This window comes from Gossypium raimondii, chromosome 5 (genome assembly GCF_025698545.1).
Source record: "Gossypium raimondii isolate GPD5lz chromosome 5, ASM2569854v1, whole genome shotgun sequence".
NCBI classification, from domain to species: Eukaryota; Viridiplantae; Streptophyta; class Magnoliopsida; order Malvales; family Malvaceae; genus Gossypium; species Gossypium raimondii.
In genome coordinates, this window is record NC_068569.1 from 55,013,574 (window position 1) to 55,028,578 (window position 15,005).

At 30.1% G+C, this 15,005-nt stretch overlaps 2 protein-coding genes across 2 annotated transcripts; both read right to left on the bottom strand.

Moving 5' to 3' along the window:
- Nucleotides 1–229: 229 nt before the first annotated feature.
- On the bottom strand, nt 230–3,158 carry LOC128041156 (disease resistance protein At4g27190-like). Its single transcript, XM_052630516.1, has 4 exons — nt 3,014–3,158; nt 2,240–2,795; nt 859–1,008; nt 230–812 (listed from the first exon to the last, which is right to left on the bottom strand). The coding sequence occupies exons 1-4, from the start codon at nt 3,156–3,158 to the stop codon at nt 230–232; spliced, it is 1,434 nt and encodes a 477-aa protein (XP_052486476.1).
- Nucleotides 3,159–3,802: 644 nt separating this feature from the next.
- On the bottom strand, nt 3,803–13,907 carry LOC105768404 (probable disease resistance protein At4g27220). The gene is made up of 9 exons (XM_052630563.1): nt 13,505–13,907; nt 12,199–12,254; nt 10,050–12,017; nt 8,028–8,883; nt 6,978–7,166; nt 6,122–6,553; nt 5,465–5,734; nt 4,372–5,130; nt 3,803–4,187 (listed from the first exon to the last, which is right to left on the bottom strand). The coding sequence occupies exons 3-9, from the start codon at nt 12,002–12,004 to the stop codon at nt 4,119–4,121; spliced, it is 4,530 nt and encodes a 1,509-aa protein (XP_052486523.1). The 5' UTR covers nt 12,005–12,017; nt 12,199–12,254; nt 13,505–13,907; the 3' UTR covers nt 3,803–4,118.
- Nucleotides 13,908–15,005: the final 1,098 nt, after the last annotated feature.

A 15,005-nucleotide genomic window follows, 5' to 3' on the forward strand; every position in this document is an offset into this window, starting at 1 on the left:
TGGCCACTACGCTTCCAACAAATCCGATACACATAAATAATATAAAAATAAATACCAAACCAAGCACTTCACTTCAAATTGGTTTTTAGTTTTCTTTCAATTTGTTTCATCCTTAAAAGAATGCTATCATAAAGCTAAAACAATTAAGAAGATTAAAAAAATTGGAGAGAATAGGTATCCCTACCTCACTAATCTCGTCTTCTTCGCCAAAACCAATGACTTGCTCTAGTCAATCGATGTACCTTATATCAAGTTCTTGTAGATGCAACATACTTAAAGCTAGGCAAGGTGAGAAGATTGTTTTCAGATTATCACAAGATTCAATGCTCACAACCTTTAGACTTTGGAGGCTTGCAATTGCACGATGGGATGGCTTTACTTCCCATATCCTCTTCAATTTCGGCAATGAATGTAGCCTCAATATTGTTAAATTTGAGAGCAATGGTGTCTGACGTTTCATTTTTTCAGAAAGTTTATCTATTTGAAATATCACTTCTAACTCCTCACAATCTTTAATGATCAATTGCTTAAGGTTTTGCAAGAACCTAGTCGGAGAAACACCATAGCACAACCCTTTCAAAGAAGCCATGCTTTCGATAATTAATTCCACCAAATTAGAGAATGCAACAGTTGACCCTTGATCCTTTTTTGTATCAATCAAGAATTCCATATCATTGCAAGATTTGAGCTGCAGAGAAGTCAACTCATTTACTCCCATTTCATCTATGCTTGGCACAATATTCTTTTGTCCACCAACATTCCTCAAATTCAACTCTTCCACATTGCAAATGCACTTAATGAATATGAGAAATCTTGAATATCCAATGTTCTAAATGCCTTCCGATTGCTATAGCGTACCTTTGTAGTTTAGGGAGCACAAAATCTTCTCGAGGAATTTGATTAGTAGAAAGTCTCAGTGATAGTGCAGTTAAACGAGACAGTGACTTAAACTCCAATAAGTTGAGATTATTTTTGGGTATGACATGTAACTCTTGTAGTGAAGTCAACCTATTATATTCATAAAGAAAGTAGCATTAATTGAAAATTTATGTGACACAATACACATTCCATGAGGTAAAAAAATTGTAATTCCTTAAAGTAATTCATAAAAAGAAATATGTAAAAAGTCAAAAACTTGAAATAAATCAAGATAAGTAATAAAAGGACGCTATTAAAATTAAATAAACAAAATCTCTAATTTTTTTTATCACTTTCAAAGAAATTTTCAAGAGGTTAATTTTTTCTTTCTCAAATTTTATAAGAAAGTCATTTTACCCTTCTATTTAAATTTTCACCCTTTATAACCCTTAAATTTGTGGTTTTTTTGTCAAATCATCTCAAAATGAATACAAAAGTTAATGTTTTAAAATTTTGCTGATGTTGATATATAGATTGACACATGAATAACACATTATCCATAATATATATATTAAAACATATCTAATAGAAAAAAATAAAGTATTTATCTTGATGTTTTATTAAAATTTAAAGTCTTTATTGTATTAAACTTCCTTAATTAATTTTTATTGAATATTTTATATATATTTTATATATTTACTTTAATATATATATATATATATATATAACTTAATTATAGTTAATAAAATTTTTTATTGTCTTTGGCAACCCACATATCTATCCACATATACTTTAGACATTACATTATTTGTCTTATATGCCAAGTCAACAAATAATTTTAAATTTATAAAAATATTCAAAAAATAAAAATTGAAATTCAAAAATATAAAAAATCATAAAATTAATAAAATATAGCATGAAGTAAGTATGGATTGGAATGTGGGTTTTATGTTTAAAAACTTAACATTTTAGTTAGTACTTCCGTTAAAAAATAATTCAATATTTTCTAAAAGGTTGATGCTCTTTTTAAATGTCCATAACAAAATTTAATTACAAACCAAATAAGGACTGGATTGATAAATGATGTCAAAACTAGTATTCTAAAATTAAAAATACCAATTAAAGTAATTAAGAGGAAAATAAATGATGTCAAACAAAATACGAGTATGATAAAAGAAAATTAAATCTAACGCACTCTTACCTTGATACCAAGCCAGGGGAAAATGATTCCTTCGTCCGTTGGATAATAATAAAAATATTCAGGTATGATCTGTCTAAAAATGATAAAATTTTGATTTAATCATTTAAAAATTATAAAGATATAGGCTATTCAAATGTAAAAATACATTTAAAAAGAAAATTAAATCTGATGCACTCTTACCTTGATACCAAGTTTGGTTGGGGGAGCAGGGGACGTAAATATTTGTCAACTACACCAGAAAGACGTAAATATTTCAGTGTAGACAATTTTAGTAATTCTTCATTTATCCCATCAATCTTAGTGCCAATCAATGCAAGAATCTCAAGGCTTCTCATATTTGTCAGTGATGATGAGAAGTTTTTCAGCATGCAATTAAAACACCACAAAGTTTTAAGATTTGGTAAGGAAGGGAATCCTTTCAGTGAGAGGCTGACATGTTGGAGAAGTAAAACTTGGAGGGCTTTCATTTCTTCAAAAAATGTACCGAAAACCACTAGGAAATAATCTGGGTTCCTCTTCCTCTCACCCTCTAAAAACAAAGTTTTGAGCTTTGAAAATTCCACTTTATCAGGAAATTTTTTTATGATACTACTACAATTACATAAAGCGATTGCAGTATAACTTTCATCCATATGAGGCCATTCTTCCAACGTATCTTTTACCATGAACCTATTTTCTCCCGTTGATGTTAGCCAATGAGCAAAATCTCGAATCACATCATGGATTCTAATCGTATCTGCACCATCAGTTTCCAATAACAAGCCAGATTTTTGGAGTTTTTTAGTGCTTCAACAATTTTCTTCCTTTTATCTTCAATCGAGTAAAAATTAGGGAACAATCCTACTCCAATTCCGCACATAATCAATATCTCAATAAGGATTTCTTCATCTTCAGGAAAAAGGGAACACAGTAAGAAACACATTTGGATGTGATTTCCCGTCATTTGGTTAATGCCTTTCTTCAAGTAATCGTAGCTAAGCTTAAGAGGCTCGAGGACACCCCCGAGGACTTCTTCATCATACAAATGTGTTGAGTCCTTGAATCTCTGATTTGCATCTCTCCACCCATTTAAAGTCTCACCTTTTAAAGCTTTGGCCATGACAACAATTGCAAGAGGCAACCCCTTACATTCTAATCAGAATTTTTTTTTTCACTTCTAAGGATAATAAAACAAAAAAAAAAACCCTAGTCTATCCTCCCTCCGCCGTTCCCAGCCGAAACAACAGCCCCTTCAACTCTAATTTTAACAGAGCAGGCGAGGGCCGACGGCGGACTAGTAGAGGTAAATCTTCTCTTCTTCCTTTCGTTTTATATTTTAATAAAAAGATAATAAAACCAAGCAATATTAGGGTAGACTAGTAGAGGTAGTGAGTTTGGGCTTTAAATTTGGGTTTTTAAAAATAAATTGGACCGTTTTATTATTTTATATTGGACCGAGCAATATTAGGTCATTACATAAATATTATGAGTCGGCATAACAATGATTGTAAAATTATTGAAGATATTATCTTTGTACTGTTTTGATTTTGTTGCCCGAGACGCAATTTTTCTCCCTGTTTAGAGCCCATGTTTGTAAGGTATTCCAAAAGTTGAACTTCAATTAAAAACATAATATTTAAATTCTAAATTTAAATTCATTGATTTTTATATTTAGTTTTAAAGTTAAAATTTTGATAGAAAATTTAATTTAATTAATATTTTTTATTTAGTATATACTTTAAAGTTCAAATTTCAAAAATAAAATAAAATAAAATATTTTATTATAGAAATAAATATTATTTAATTAAAATAATTCTTTTTAAAGGTAATATTCTTTAGCTGAGTTTGTAGGAAGCGCCACTAAAGGTCCTGTTCTATAGCGGCGTTTGTGGGAAAGCGCCGACAAATGTCGTGTTCTATCATACACAAATTATATTAGACAATTAACTAAAAACATCCGAGCAACATTGCTCCACCTACTGATGTAACATGGCTCTGAAAGCTACCATAAAATCATCCATTCTTTCATGTATTGTGTGGTAGTTGACTCTCATCGCCACCATCGACTCCAATCTATATTCTAGTTGAAAATTACATTTGAAACAGTGGTAGACTCTTCAACCGCCTCTTGCTCAACCAACTGAGGTACCTTAGAAAACAATTGAAGAAAAATTTATAACTGAAACTTTAATCTCATGTCATTAAGGAAAAAAAAATAAGAAACACATATATACTCAAGGAATTTAATTAAAAATTTTGCATGTTATGCCTTCAGTTGTAATTGTTATAATTACATAGAATAAATTAGGATTAAAGGGTTGTAGGATATATACCTTTGTTTTGCAATGTATAAATTTCTGTGAATCAATGAAGAAAACAGTAGTCAACTTAGGGCAATCTCTTACTTTCAACTGCGTCATTTCTGGGAATACAAAATGATATCCTTTGGGACAAAAGTGAATGAGGCCAGGTAGTTCTTCAAGTGATAAATTTAGTAATTTATCAAATTTCATCTCCTCTTCAGCTACCACTTCCGCTTTTTCTTCTAATTCGAATACTTGTTCCAATTTAGAATTTCTTTCTACTATGAGCCTTTCAAGCTTTGGAAGAACAGGAGCAAATCCAAAAGGAAAGAGACTGCTCAAATTTTTACAATCTATAACAACAATCTCAGTCAAATTTGGAAAGCTCATAGGTTGGAGGCTAGTATCACCATTTGATGATGATGAAGAAACTTGATCCTTGGCTAAAATGAGTCGCTCTATTTCCTCACACCCCTCGATGAAAAGACCCTTCAAATGTGATAAACTGCGAGCCATCATAGGTGAAAATATATATCTTAGCTTCTTGCAATCTCTCAGTGTTAGAGTTGTAAGGTTCTCAAGGGTTACAACTTGAGCAAAATCATTCCATATAACCCGCACTTCAAATAAATTCCTCAATTCCAATGTTTTTATGCTTGAGAACGAGTACCCGCCTTGAACTTGAAATACTTCTTCATGATTCCCAACTACTATACAACCTTCATTCAATACAGGAACATCAGTGTTGCATAATTGGCGGAAATTTCCCACGTTACTAAGAGTCAATTCCTGCATACACAGAAATCCTAATAAATGTCATAAAAACACACTAGAGTAAATGTTACCCATAAGTCTTCATAATTTTACATATTCCAAGTAATAGAAAATACTACTCTAATCTCAATGCTACATGTATCTTTGATTTTTTTAAAGGATATGTTTTTAAATCTAAACCCCTAAAATATCTACCAAATTAATTAAACACAAAAGGCCATACAATGGAATTCATTTACAAAAGTATGTATAAAAGAGGAATGAATTATCACATGAACTAAGCAACATATCGATTTTCTGATTTGCTATAGTGCAAAATCCATATATAAAATGCGAACAATCTAAATACCTCTATCAGCTGAGCTTGTACAATGAAGCATGAGATTTGGGGACAATTTGACACTTCTAAATTTTTCAGAAAGGGCACATTAAGTAGAATGTGATCACCAAGCACATCCCTTTCTTCTTTCAAACTGAAGAATTGTAGTAGTTGAGGGCAGTTCAGTAGGAAAACAGATTCCAACAATGGAAATCCCTGAGTTAAAGTGTTTGCAAACACATATTTCAATCGTTGGCAATCCACTATCCAGAGAGTTTTCAATTTTGTCCAGCAAAGATTCTACATGAATGAACCACATATTTAGATATTATGCAAAATATATGTGTATAAATAAAAGTGAGGAATATGATTTATTAAACATAATTGAAGTTTTAAAGAATTTCTTTATCAAAACATATGAATAAGAAATAAATTGATCTTCCAACGTATCAGTTATAAAGAAATGTATTTATCATATTTCGCAACTATGATACTCCAACCACTTTAAAATACTTAATTATGACTATTAAAAAATAAAAATAGAATATTCATGGTAATAGCCGATGAGAGAGAGAGAATTCTAATTGCAGCTTCAATTTTAAAATAAATGAATTATAAATAACTTTTAAAATAAGGTTGAAATATTAATTATTTTATGAACATAAAAATGAATTTGAGTCCAAATACCTGTAATCCAAATCCATCCTTATTTTTTTCCGTGTTGAAGATTTGTATAAGTCGAGGACAATCTTCTATATCAATAGATTCCAGGTAGGGAAATCCTTGACTTGAACACAAATATTTCAAGTTTTCACATCTTCTAATTTTGACAACTTTCAATTTTGGCAAGAACAGAGAAGACTGATCTTTTATGTTTGAAACATCTATTTCATCCATGTTTTCTGCTTCTCCGATTAAATGTTCTAAAGAGTAGCAATCCCAAATCCAAAGAAATTGCAAATGCACCAAAGTTCGAGCAGTGATTTCCGAAAAGAGATATGTGAGTTTATGACATTCAGTTATATCCACACTACGGAGGTAATGGTTCGGTCCGTTCCACATGTACTTCAATTCTGACAATGATATTAACCTCAAAAAAGTTAAATTTGTCAGAGATTCCTGTCATCCAATAATATTTGTTAGTTTAATCTAATCACTAAAATAAATTGATTGTACAATGATATACACACTAATTTTAATATCTCACATATATTATCAAAGCAAAACAAAAATCATAATAAGGTAAATTAATTCAATAAATTTCTAAAATATAATTATTATATTACATTAAAATAAAATATTAAAGCGTAACATCATGAGAAAATAAATATATAATATTTCTCTATTTTAATTTTTAATATACAAATAATAAAGAGCGTGGCTCTTGAACAAAAGCTAGAGGCTGCATCGGTTTGTTTGAATACTTAGAATTTCAAAAATCAATAAATTACAATTATAAAAAGTAATAATATGTAATATTCATTAAAAATAAATGAAAGCAAAAATACTCTATGAATTTTAAAATATTTATCATTAAAAGTACCTGTGATCCAAGTTCAGGAAGCACAATGTTTTGTTCCATGTTGTAGACTTGTATAAGTTGATGACAATTCTTTATGTAAACATATTCCAAGGATTGAATCAAAGTGTTTGTAGAAATATATTTCAAACTTTCACAATCTTGTATGTGAAGAAATCTCAATTTCGGCCAGCAATAAAGAAGACAATCATTCTGCATGTTTCAAACACATTTTAGTAAGTTATTTATTTTAAATTTCATATAGAATCACAAAGTTCATGACCCAAGAGATTATCTTGAGCAATTTTGAATCAATCAAATCTTCAAAAGATAATATTTCAAGTGGCATGTTCTTCTATAATGGGCTAAAAATCAACCATAGACTCAGTCATAGCCCATAAAAGTCATTCAATGAGTTGTCAATATAATAAATATATATGGAAATTATCTCTATATTGATTTGGTGCTCTAGGGAGTAGGCACTCCCTCGAACACCAAAATCCTAATTTCATATTTTTCAATAATATCAAACCGACCTTGTAAGTTAGCAATCCAAGGATAGAAGAAAGGTGTGGCATGGAATTAATTGAAGGCTTTTCTATAAAGAAATTATAAAATCTAAATAAAAAGGAGAGACACAACAATTCATTATGCAGTTTATAAGCCTATAAATAGGTTTAATATATTTGTGATATGTATAAGCGAGCGTGTGGATGAGAAGAAAAAGAAAGAGTGAAACAAAACAAAGGTGTGTGACTTTGTGTGCATGAAAGTGGAAATAAGCAAAGTGTGTATAACTAGTTGTAGGTAGTAACTGAAAGGAAGAGGAAAATATATTTGTATTTTGCATTGGTGTATTTGTTTTGAGTAATAAAAGCTACTTTCTTTAGTGGCCACTATGCTTCCAACAAACCCGATACACATAAATAATATAAAAATAAATACCAAACCAAGCACTTCACTTCAAATTGGTTTTTGGTTTTCTTGCAATTTGTTTCATCCTTAAAAGAATGCTATCATAAAGCTAAAACAATTAAGAAGATTAAAAAAATTGGAGAGAATAGGTATCCCTACCTCAATAATCTCGTCTTCTTGGCCAAAACCAATGACTTGCTCTAGTCGATCGCAGTACCTTATATAAAGTTCTTCTAGATGCAACATACTTAAAGCTAGGCAAGGTGAGAAGATTGTTTTCAGATTATCACAATAGTCAATTCTTACAACCTTTAGACTTTGGAGGCTTGCAATTGCACGATGGGATTGCTTTACTTCCCATATCCTCTCCAATTTCGGCAATGAATATAGTTTCAATATTGTTAAATTTGAGAGCAATGGTGCCTGACATTTCACTTTTTCAGAAAGTTTATCCATTTGAAATATCACTTGTAACTCTTCACAACGTTCGATGCTCACTTGCTTAAGGTTTTGCAAGAACCTACTCGGAGAAACACCATAGCACAACCCTTTCAAAGAAACCATGCTTTCTATATTTAATTCCACCAAATTAGAGAATGCAACAGTTGACCCTTGATCCTTTTTTGTATCAATCAAGAATTCCATATCATTGCAAGATTCTAGATGCAGAGAAGTCAACTCATTTACTCCCATTTCATCTATGCTTGGCACAATATTCTTTTGTCCACCAACATTCCTCAAACTCAACTCTTCCACATTGCAAAATAAATTGTTAAATGCACTTATTGAAGATGAGAAATTTTGAATATTCAATCTTCTAAACGCCTCCCGATCGCTACTATAATATCCTCCAACTATATCGTACCTTTGTAGTTTAGGGAGCACAAAATCTTCTTGAGGAATTTGATTAGTAGAAAGTTCCAGTGATAGTGCAGTTAAACGAGACAATGACTTCAACTCCAATAAGTTGAGATTATTTTTGGTTTCGACATACAACTCTTGTAGTGAAGTCAACCTATTATATTCATAAAGAAAGTAGCATTAATTGAAAATTTATGTGACACAATCCACATTCCATGAGGTAAAAAAAAATTGTAATTCCTTGAAGTAATTCATAAAAAGAAATATGTAAAAAAAAAAGAAGACAAAACTTGAAATAAATCAAGATAAGTAATAAAAGGACACTATTAAAATTAAATAAAAAATCTCTAAATTTTTTATCACTTTCAAAGAAATTTTCAAGAGGTTAATTTTTTTCTTTTAACAATTTATCTCAAAATTTCTGGGTCTAAAACATAAGTAATTTTTCTGGTTTTTTATAATAATTTTTCACTCTCAAATTTTATAAAAAGTCATTTTACCCTTCCATTTAAAAGTCATTTTACCCTTCTATTTAAAATTTCACCTTTTATAACCCTTAAATTTATGGTTTTTTGTTAAATCATCTCAAAATGAATAGAAAAGTTAATGTTTTAAAATTTTGCTGATGTTGATATACGTGAATTAACACATGAATAACACATTATCCATAATATATATATATATATATATATATATATATTAAAACATATCTAATAGTAAAAAAATTAAGCATTTATCTTGATGTTTTATTAAAATTTAAAGTCTTTATTGTATTAAACTTCCTTAATTAATTTTTATTGAATATTTTATATATATATTTTATATTTACTTTAATATATATATATATATATATATAAAAACACTTAATTATAGTTAATAAAATTTTTATTTTCCTTGGCAACCCACATATCTATCCACATACACTTCAGAAATTATATTATTTGTCTTATATGAATAATTTTAAATTTATAAAATATTCAAAAATAAAAAATTGAAATTCAAAAAATAAAAAAACTATAAAATTAAAAAATATAGCATGAAGTAAGTATGGATTGGAATGTGGGTGTTCATGTTTAAAAACTTAACATTTTAGTTAGTATTTCCGTTAAAAATAATTCAACATTTTTAAAAGGTTGATGCTATTTTTAAATGTCCATAACCAAATTTAATTAAAAACCGAATAAGGACTAAATTGATAAATGATGTCAAAACTAGTATACTAAAATTAAAATACCAATTAAAGTAATTAAGAGGAAAATAAATTATGTCAAACCAAATACGAATATGATAAAAAGAAAATTAAATCTGATGCACTCTTACCTTGATACCAAATTTGGGGGGATATTCATTTCTTTTTCAACTCCAACACCAGAAAGACAAAAATATTTCAGTGCAGACAACTTCACTAATTCTTCACTTATCTCATCAATTTTAGTGCCAATCAATGCAAGAATCTCAAGGCTTCTCATATTTGTCAGTGATGATGAGAAGTTTTCCAGCTCGCAATCCACACAACACAAAGTTTTAAGATTTGGTAAGGAAGGGAATCCTTTCAGTGAGAAGCTGACACATTTGAGAAGTAAAACTTGGAGGGCTTTCATTTCTTCAAAAAATGTACCGAAAACCACTAGGAAATTATCATCTCGGTTCCTCTTCCACTCACCCTCTAAAAACAAAGTTTTGAGCTTTGAAAATTCCACTTTATCAGGAAAATTTTTTATGATACTACTACAATTCCATAATGCGATTGCAGTATAACTTTCATCCATATGAGGCCATTCTTTCAACTTATCTTTTACCATGAACCTATTTTCTCCCGTTGATGTTAGCCAATGAGCAAAATCTCGAATCACATCATGGATTCTAATCGTATCTGCACCATCAGTTTCCAATAACAAGCCAGATTTTTGGAGTTTTTTTAGTGCTTCAATAATTTTCTTCCTTTTATCTTCAATCGAGTAAACATTAGGGAACAATCCTACTCCAATTCCGCACATAATCAATATCTCAATACTGATTTCTTTATCTTCAGGAAAAAGGGAACACAGTAAGAAACACATTTGGATGTGATTTCCCGTCATTTGGTTAATGCCTTTCTTCAAGTAATCGTAGCTAAGCTTAAGAGGCTCGATGACACCCCCTAGGACTTCTTCATCATACAAATGCGTTGAGTCCTTGAATCTCTGATTTGCGTCTCTCCACCCATTTAAACTCTCACCTTTTAAAGCTTTGGCCACGACAACAATTGCAAGAGGCAATCCCTTACATTGAGCAGCAACCTCTTTGGCTACATCATTCAAGGTGGAACAATCATCTTCTAAACCAGTTTTATCTCGAAATAAAACCCATGCTTCGTCTTCGGATAAGATGTCAAGTTGAATTTCCTTACAGTTCATTTTAGTGCAGACTTGTTGACGACGTGTAGTCAGAAGAATTTTACAACCCTCGTGTTCATCACCGAATGGAATTCCGATTCTCTCCATTTTGAATTCTTCCCAGAGGTCGTCGACAATTACGAGGATTTTGTTCACGCGTTGCATACTCCTGAATAGCTCTTCTGCTCTTCCTTCTTCTGTATTTGTATGAAAATTTAAACCAAACATCTCTGCAACTTTATCTTGAATTGTTCTGATGTTTGGATTTTGGGACATAGTAAACATCACAACTTTATCAAACAACTTTTGTTCTCGAGCATGCTTCCCAACTTCTTTGGCTAAAGTTGTTTTACCAACTCCTGGCATTCCGTGCAGTCCGATCATGTTGACACCCTTAGCATTTATAGCCTCCATGATCTGGTTGAAAGCTGATTGTGAAGATTCAGAGTCCATGAAATCAGCGGATGTGATGAACTCTATGCCTTGAAGAGGACGACGATAGCCCACCTGTGCAAAGTTAGAAGTCTCAAAAAGTTTAGAGATAATAGGAGTCTTCTTTGCCAGTTTCTTACTTAAGGAATATCGCCAGCCCCATTTAGGACACCATTTGAAACACTTGACGCGATCTATTTCATCTTGCAAGTTCTGGGTTTCTTCCAGTTCTTGCTCAGCACTTCTAAGCCAGTTCTTAACGTCATCATAGATGATCTCAGTTTGCCTTTTAGCCTCATCGACATCAGTGTCCACCCTCTGTTTCGTCAATTTAAGTGCCATTCGTTGATTCTTGAAATCTTCAACAATCTGTCCATAACGGAAAAAGTAACGGAGATAAGGTGATGCGAATTCCTTTGCCTCGTTTGCCACAATTCTGACAGCAGCAGGGGCAACATATTCGGCCATTTTTGTTGATAGTCTGATGAGATTGAAAAAAAAAATTGGTTATTAGTAAGAAGATTAACATAAAGAGAAATAAAAGCAATTGTGACATATAAAATCAGTATTTGTAGTAAAAAATCGAGTGGAAGCTACCAAATAAGAAGCTGTAAATATTGATGTAAAGCAAAAATGTTGTTATTGAAGAAGGTAGAAAATACCTCTCTTTCTGTCTGTGAATACCAGAAAGTAAAAAGAGCTTGAGAGAAATAAGTAGCTGTAAAAGATGAAAAGAATTGATTTAGCGCAGGTAATAGAAAAATAATAATAATAAAATTGAGAGCATGTTTTAACCTTCATATCACAAATAAATAAATAATTAATTAATGTAATGCAAATAATATAACCATACATGCACACTCAATCCTAATTACTCTTCCCATTGTATTCATTCTAAATCGGAGCTATAATTTGTATGTGAAATACCATCATATTCTTTTAAAACAATTTCTCATAAAGAAATCCTAAAAGGATTACATTCTCTTAAAACATATTTTCTATTTATTTCTACATTTTCGATTATAGATTGGATGCTTTTAAGTTCCTATAGAATTAGAGTTTGTGTGCTCTCTAAAATGTTTAATGAAAAAAAACGAGAAAACTAATGAATGGAGAAAGGACACTCTTCATTTGCCCCTTTCCTGTTTGATCCGCATGTTATATACTTCAACTCTGAGTAAAATCTGATTCGATTCGAAAATTTTGATAAAAAAATTTAAATTTTGATTTAACTAGTTCAAGTTATTTGAGTTAATTAAGTTATTCGGATAAACTCGAATTAACTAGTTCGAGTTATTTGAGTTAATTAAGTTATTTGGATAAACTCAAATTGACTCGAATATGAATTACAGAATTCGAGTTATCCGAAAATCCGAATTAGAAAAGATAAAACTATGCCATTTTGATAAATGTGTACCTTTCTAAAGTTAAAATCAAAACCATTAAATTAAAAGGTAAAATTACATCATTTTGATAAATATTTACTCATTAAGTTAAGAGGCAAAACCATTATATTGTTTATGTAGTTAAATAATATTGTACTTCATCTGCTAGTTAAATAATCGGTCCATGTAAATGCAATGTTGAATATAAATAATAGGATTGGTTAACTCGACTCAACTTGACTCGAAATTTTTTACTCAATTTGATTTGATTAAAAAAAATCAAATTGAATTTATCAACTCGACTAACTCGAAATTTTTCGATTCGACTCTACTTAATCAAATACTCACCCTAGTTCCAATGTTCTTGTTCTAGTTTGTTCAATCTTTAAAATGAATCTATAAACTCTTTAATTAAGACGGAACTTGTATGAAACCTTTTTTTATGAAAAATAAAATCACAAGTGATTTAAAATGACTTCAACCAAACTAATAGAAATTTGAGAATGCCAATAAATAAAACGGAGATCCACTCAACAAAAACATGAAAACATATAGCAATGAGGAGCAGTTCCTCAAAACTTACCTTCACTGAACTATCCTCTGCGCTGTTTCTTTTGCCAAGTGGAAATCAAGGTATGAAGAAAGTTTGGTTTTCAGAAATAAAAGAAATTTTGCAGGTTTTTTTTTCCCCCCTTAATTGAGACAATACAAGAATATGTGAAGACTGGAAAACAAATAGTGGAAATTATCACACACAGATTTTTTTTTTTTTTTTTGGTGATGATCACAGACACAGATTTCAGAATATGTAAGCAAAAAAGGAAATGACCACAAACACAGATTTGAGAATATGGAAGCAAAAAAGGAAATGATCAGAAACACAGATTCGAGAATTAGAAAGCCAAAAACAAAGAGTGGAAATGATGAGAAACACAGGTTTGAGAACTTGGAAGCAAAAAACACTTTGGATGAGGAAGAAGAATGGGAAGTCGTTGGTTTAACTTTTTTTTATTTAAATTCATAAAACAAATTATTGTTCATCATTCTTTTCTTTATTATAATAAAATAATCATTATTTTTATTACCATTAAAGTCAATGTCTTTGTTAATGTAAAATTCCATTTTTTATATTTTTATTTATTTTAATTACCGTTAACATTGAAGTTTTTATTGAAGTAAAATATATAAAGCTGCTTTTTGTTATTGAATATTATAATATTTTATATATACTTTAATGTATAGTTAAATCATTATTAATAAAAATTTGATAATTTAATATATAAATGTCTATTATTTTATTTATTTTCATTACCACCAATCGTGAAATTTTGACTTAGTGGCAAAGAGTATTAGGTAGTAAGCACGAGAACTTGGGTTCAATCCCAAAGAACCCTAACCCTTACCCTCAAATTTGTTGAGAAATGTGTCTATATTGTAGTAAATATGCAATTATTTTCTATGTACTTGAACGATAAATAAATAAAATTAATTTCACATTTCACTATTATATCTTTGTGTTTTTGTCTTTAATATTTTGCATAAATAGAAAAATTATGATAAACAAATGTTAGCTTAATGATTTTCTAAGTTCAAACTGATGATAAGTGGCATTGTAAGAACGTTTACATTACAAGAAAGACAGCTTACATTAATAGGTAATCTAAACGAGTTCATAATTCTGTAAAAGAATCAAAGAGTGAATTTGATTCAAATACTTAAAAAATTATTATGTCATCTACAATTCTAATTAGGGAGATGACTAATTTTATCTATCGCAACAGTTGACACCATGGGTAAAAACATAGATATACTCATTGGAAGACTGATATATTGAATTAAATCTAAGTTGAATTAATACTGAATCTGTTTGTGAATTAATTCACATCTAACATTCATGGTGTGTGACCTACCGTCAATTGTGGTGGTAGTTTTAGTACATTTCGACACTTCACGAACTTGTTTTCTGGCTATTTTATATTTATTTATTACATTTTCAGCTTTCGCAATTTAGATTTAATTATTTACAAAATAAGTGTTTTTACATACTTTTTAATATTTTGAAATCTCATAAGGCCAACATGGAT

Bases quoted from the DNA above. Each gene is read 5' to 3' on its own strand.
- LOC128041156 (XM_052630516.1), bottom strand. From the start codon at position 3,158: ATGGCCAAAGCTTTAAAAGGTGAGACTTTAAATGGGTGGAGAGATGCA. The intron at 1,009-2,239 runs GTAAGAGTGCAT...TGAATATAATAG, and splicing joins CAACCAAACTTGGTATCAAG to GTTGACTTCACTACAAGAGT. The intron at 813-858 runs GTACGCTATAGC...TGGATATTCAAG, and splicing joins GTGCTCCCTAAACTACAAAG to ATTTCTCATATTCATTAAGT.
- LOC105768404 (XM_052630563.1), bottom strand. From the start codon at position 12,004: ATGGCCGAATATGTTGCCCCTGCTGCTGTCAGAATTGTGGCAAACGAG. The intron at 5,735-6,121 runs GTATTTGGACTC...TCATTCATGTAG, and splicing joins AGGATGGATTTGGATTACAG to AATCTTTGCTGGACAAAATT. The intron at 5,131-5,464 runs GTATTTAGATTG...CTGTGTATGCAG, and splicing joins TACAAGCTCAGCTGATAGAG to GAATTGACTCTTAGTAACGT.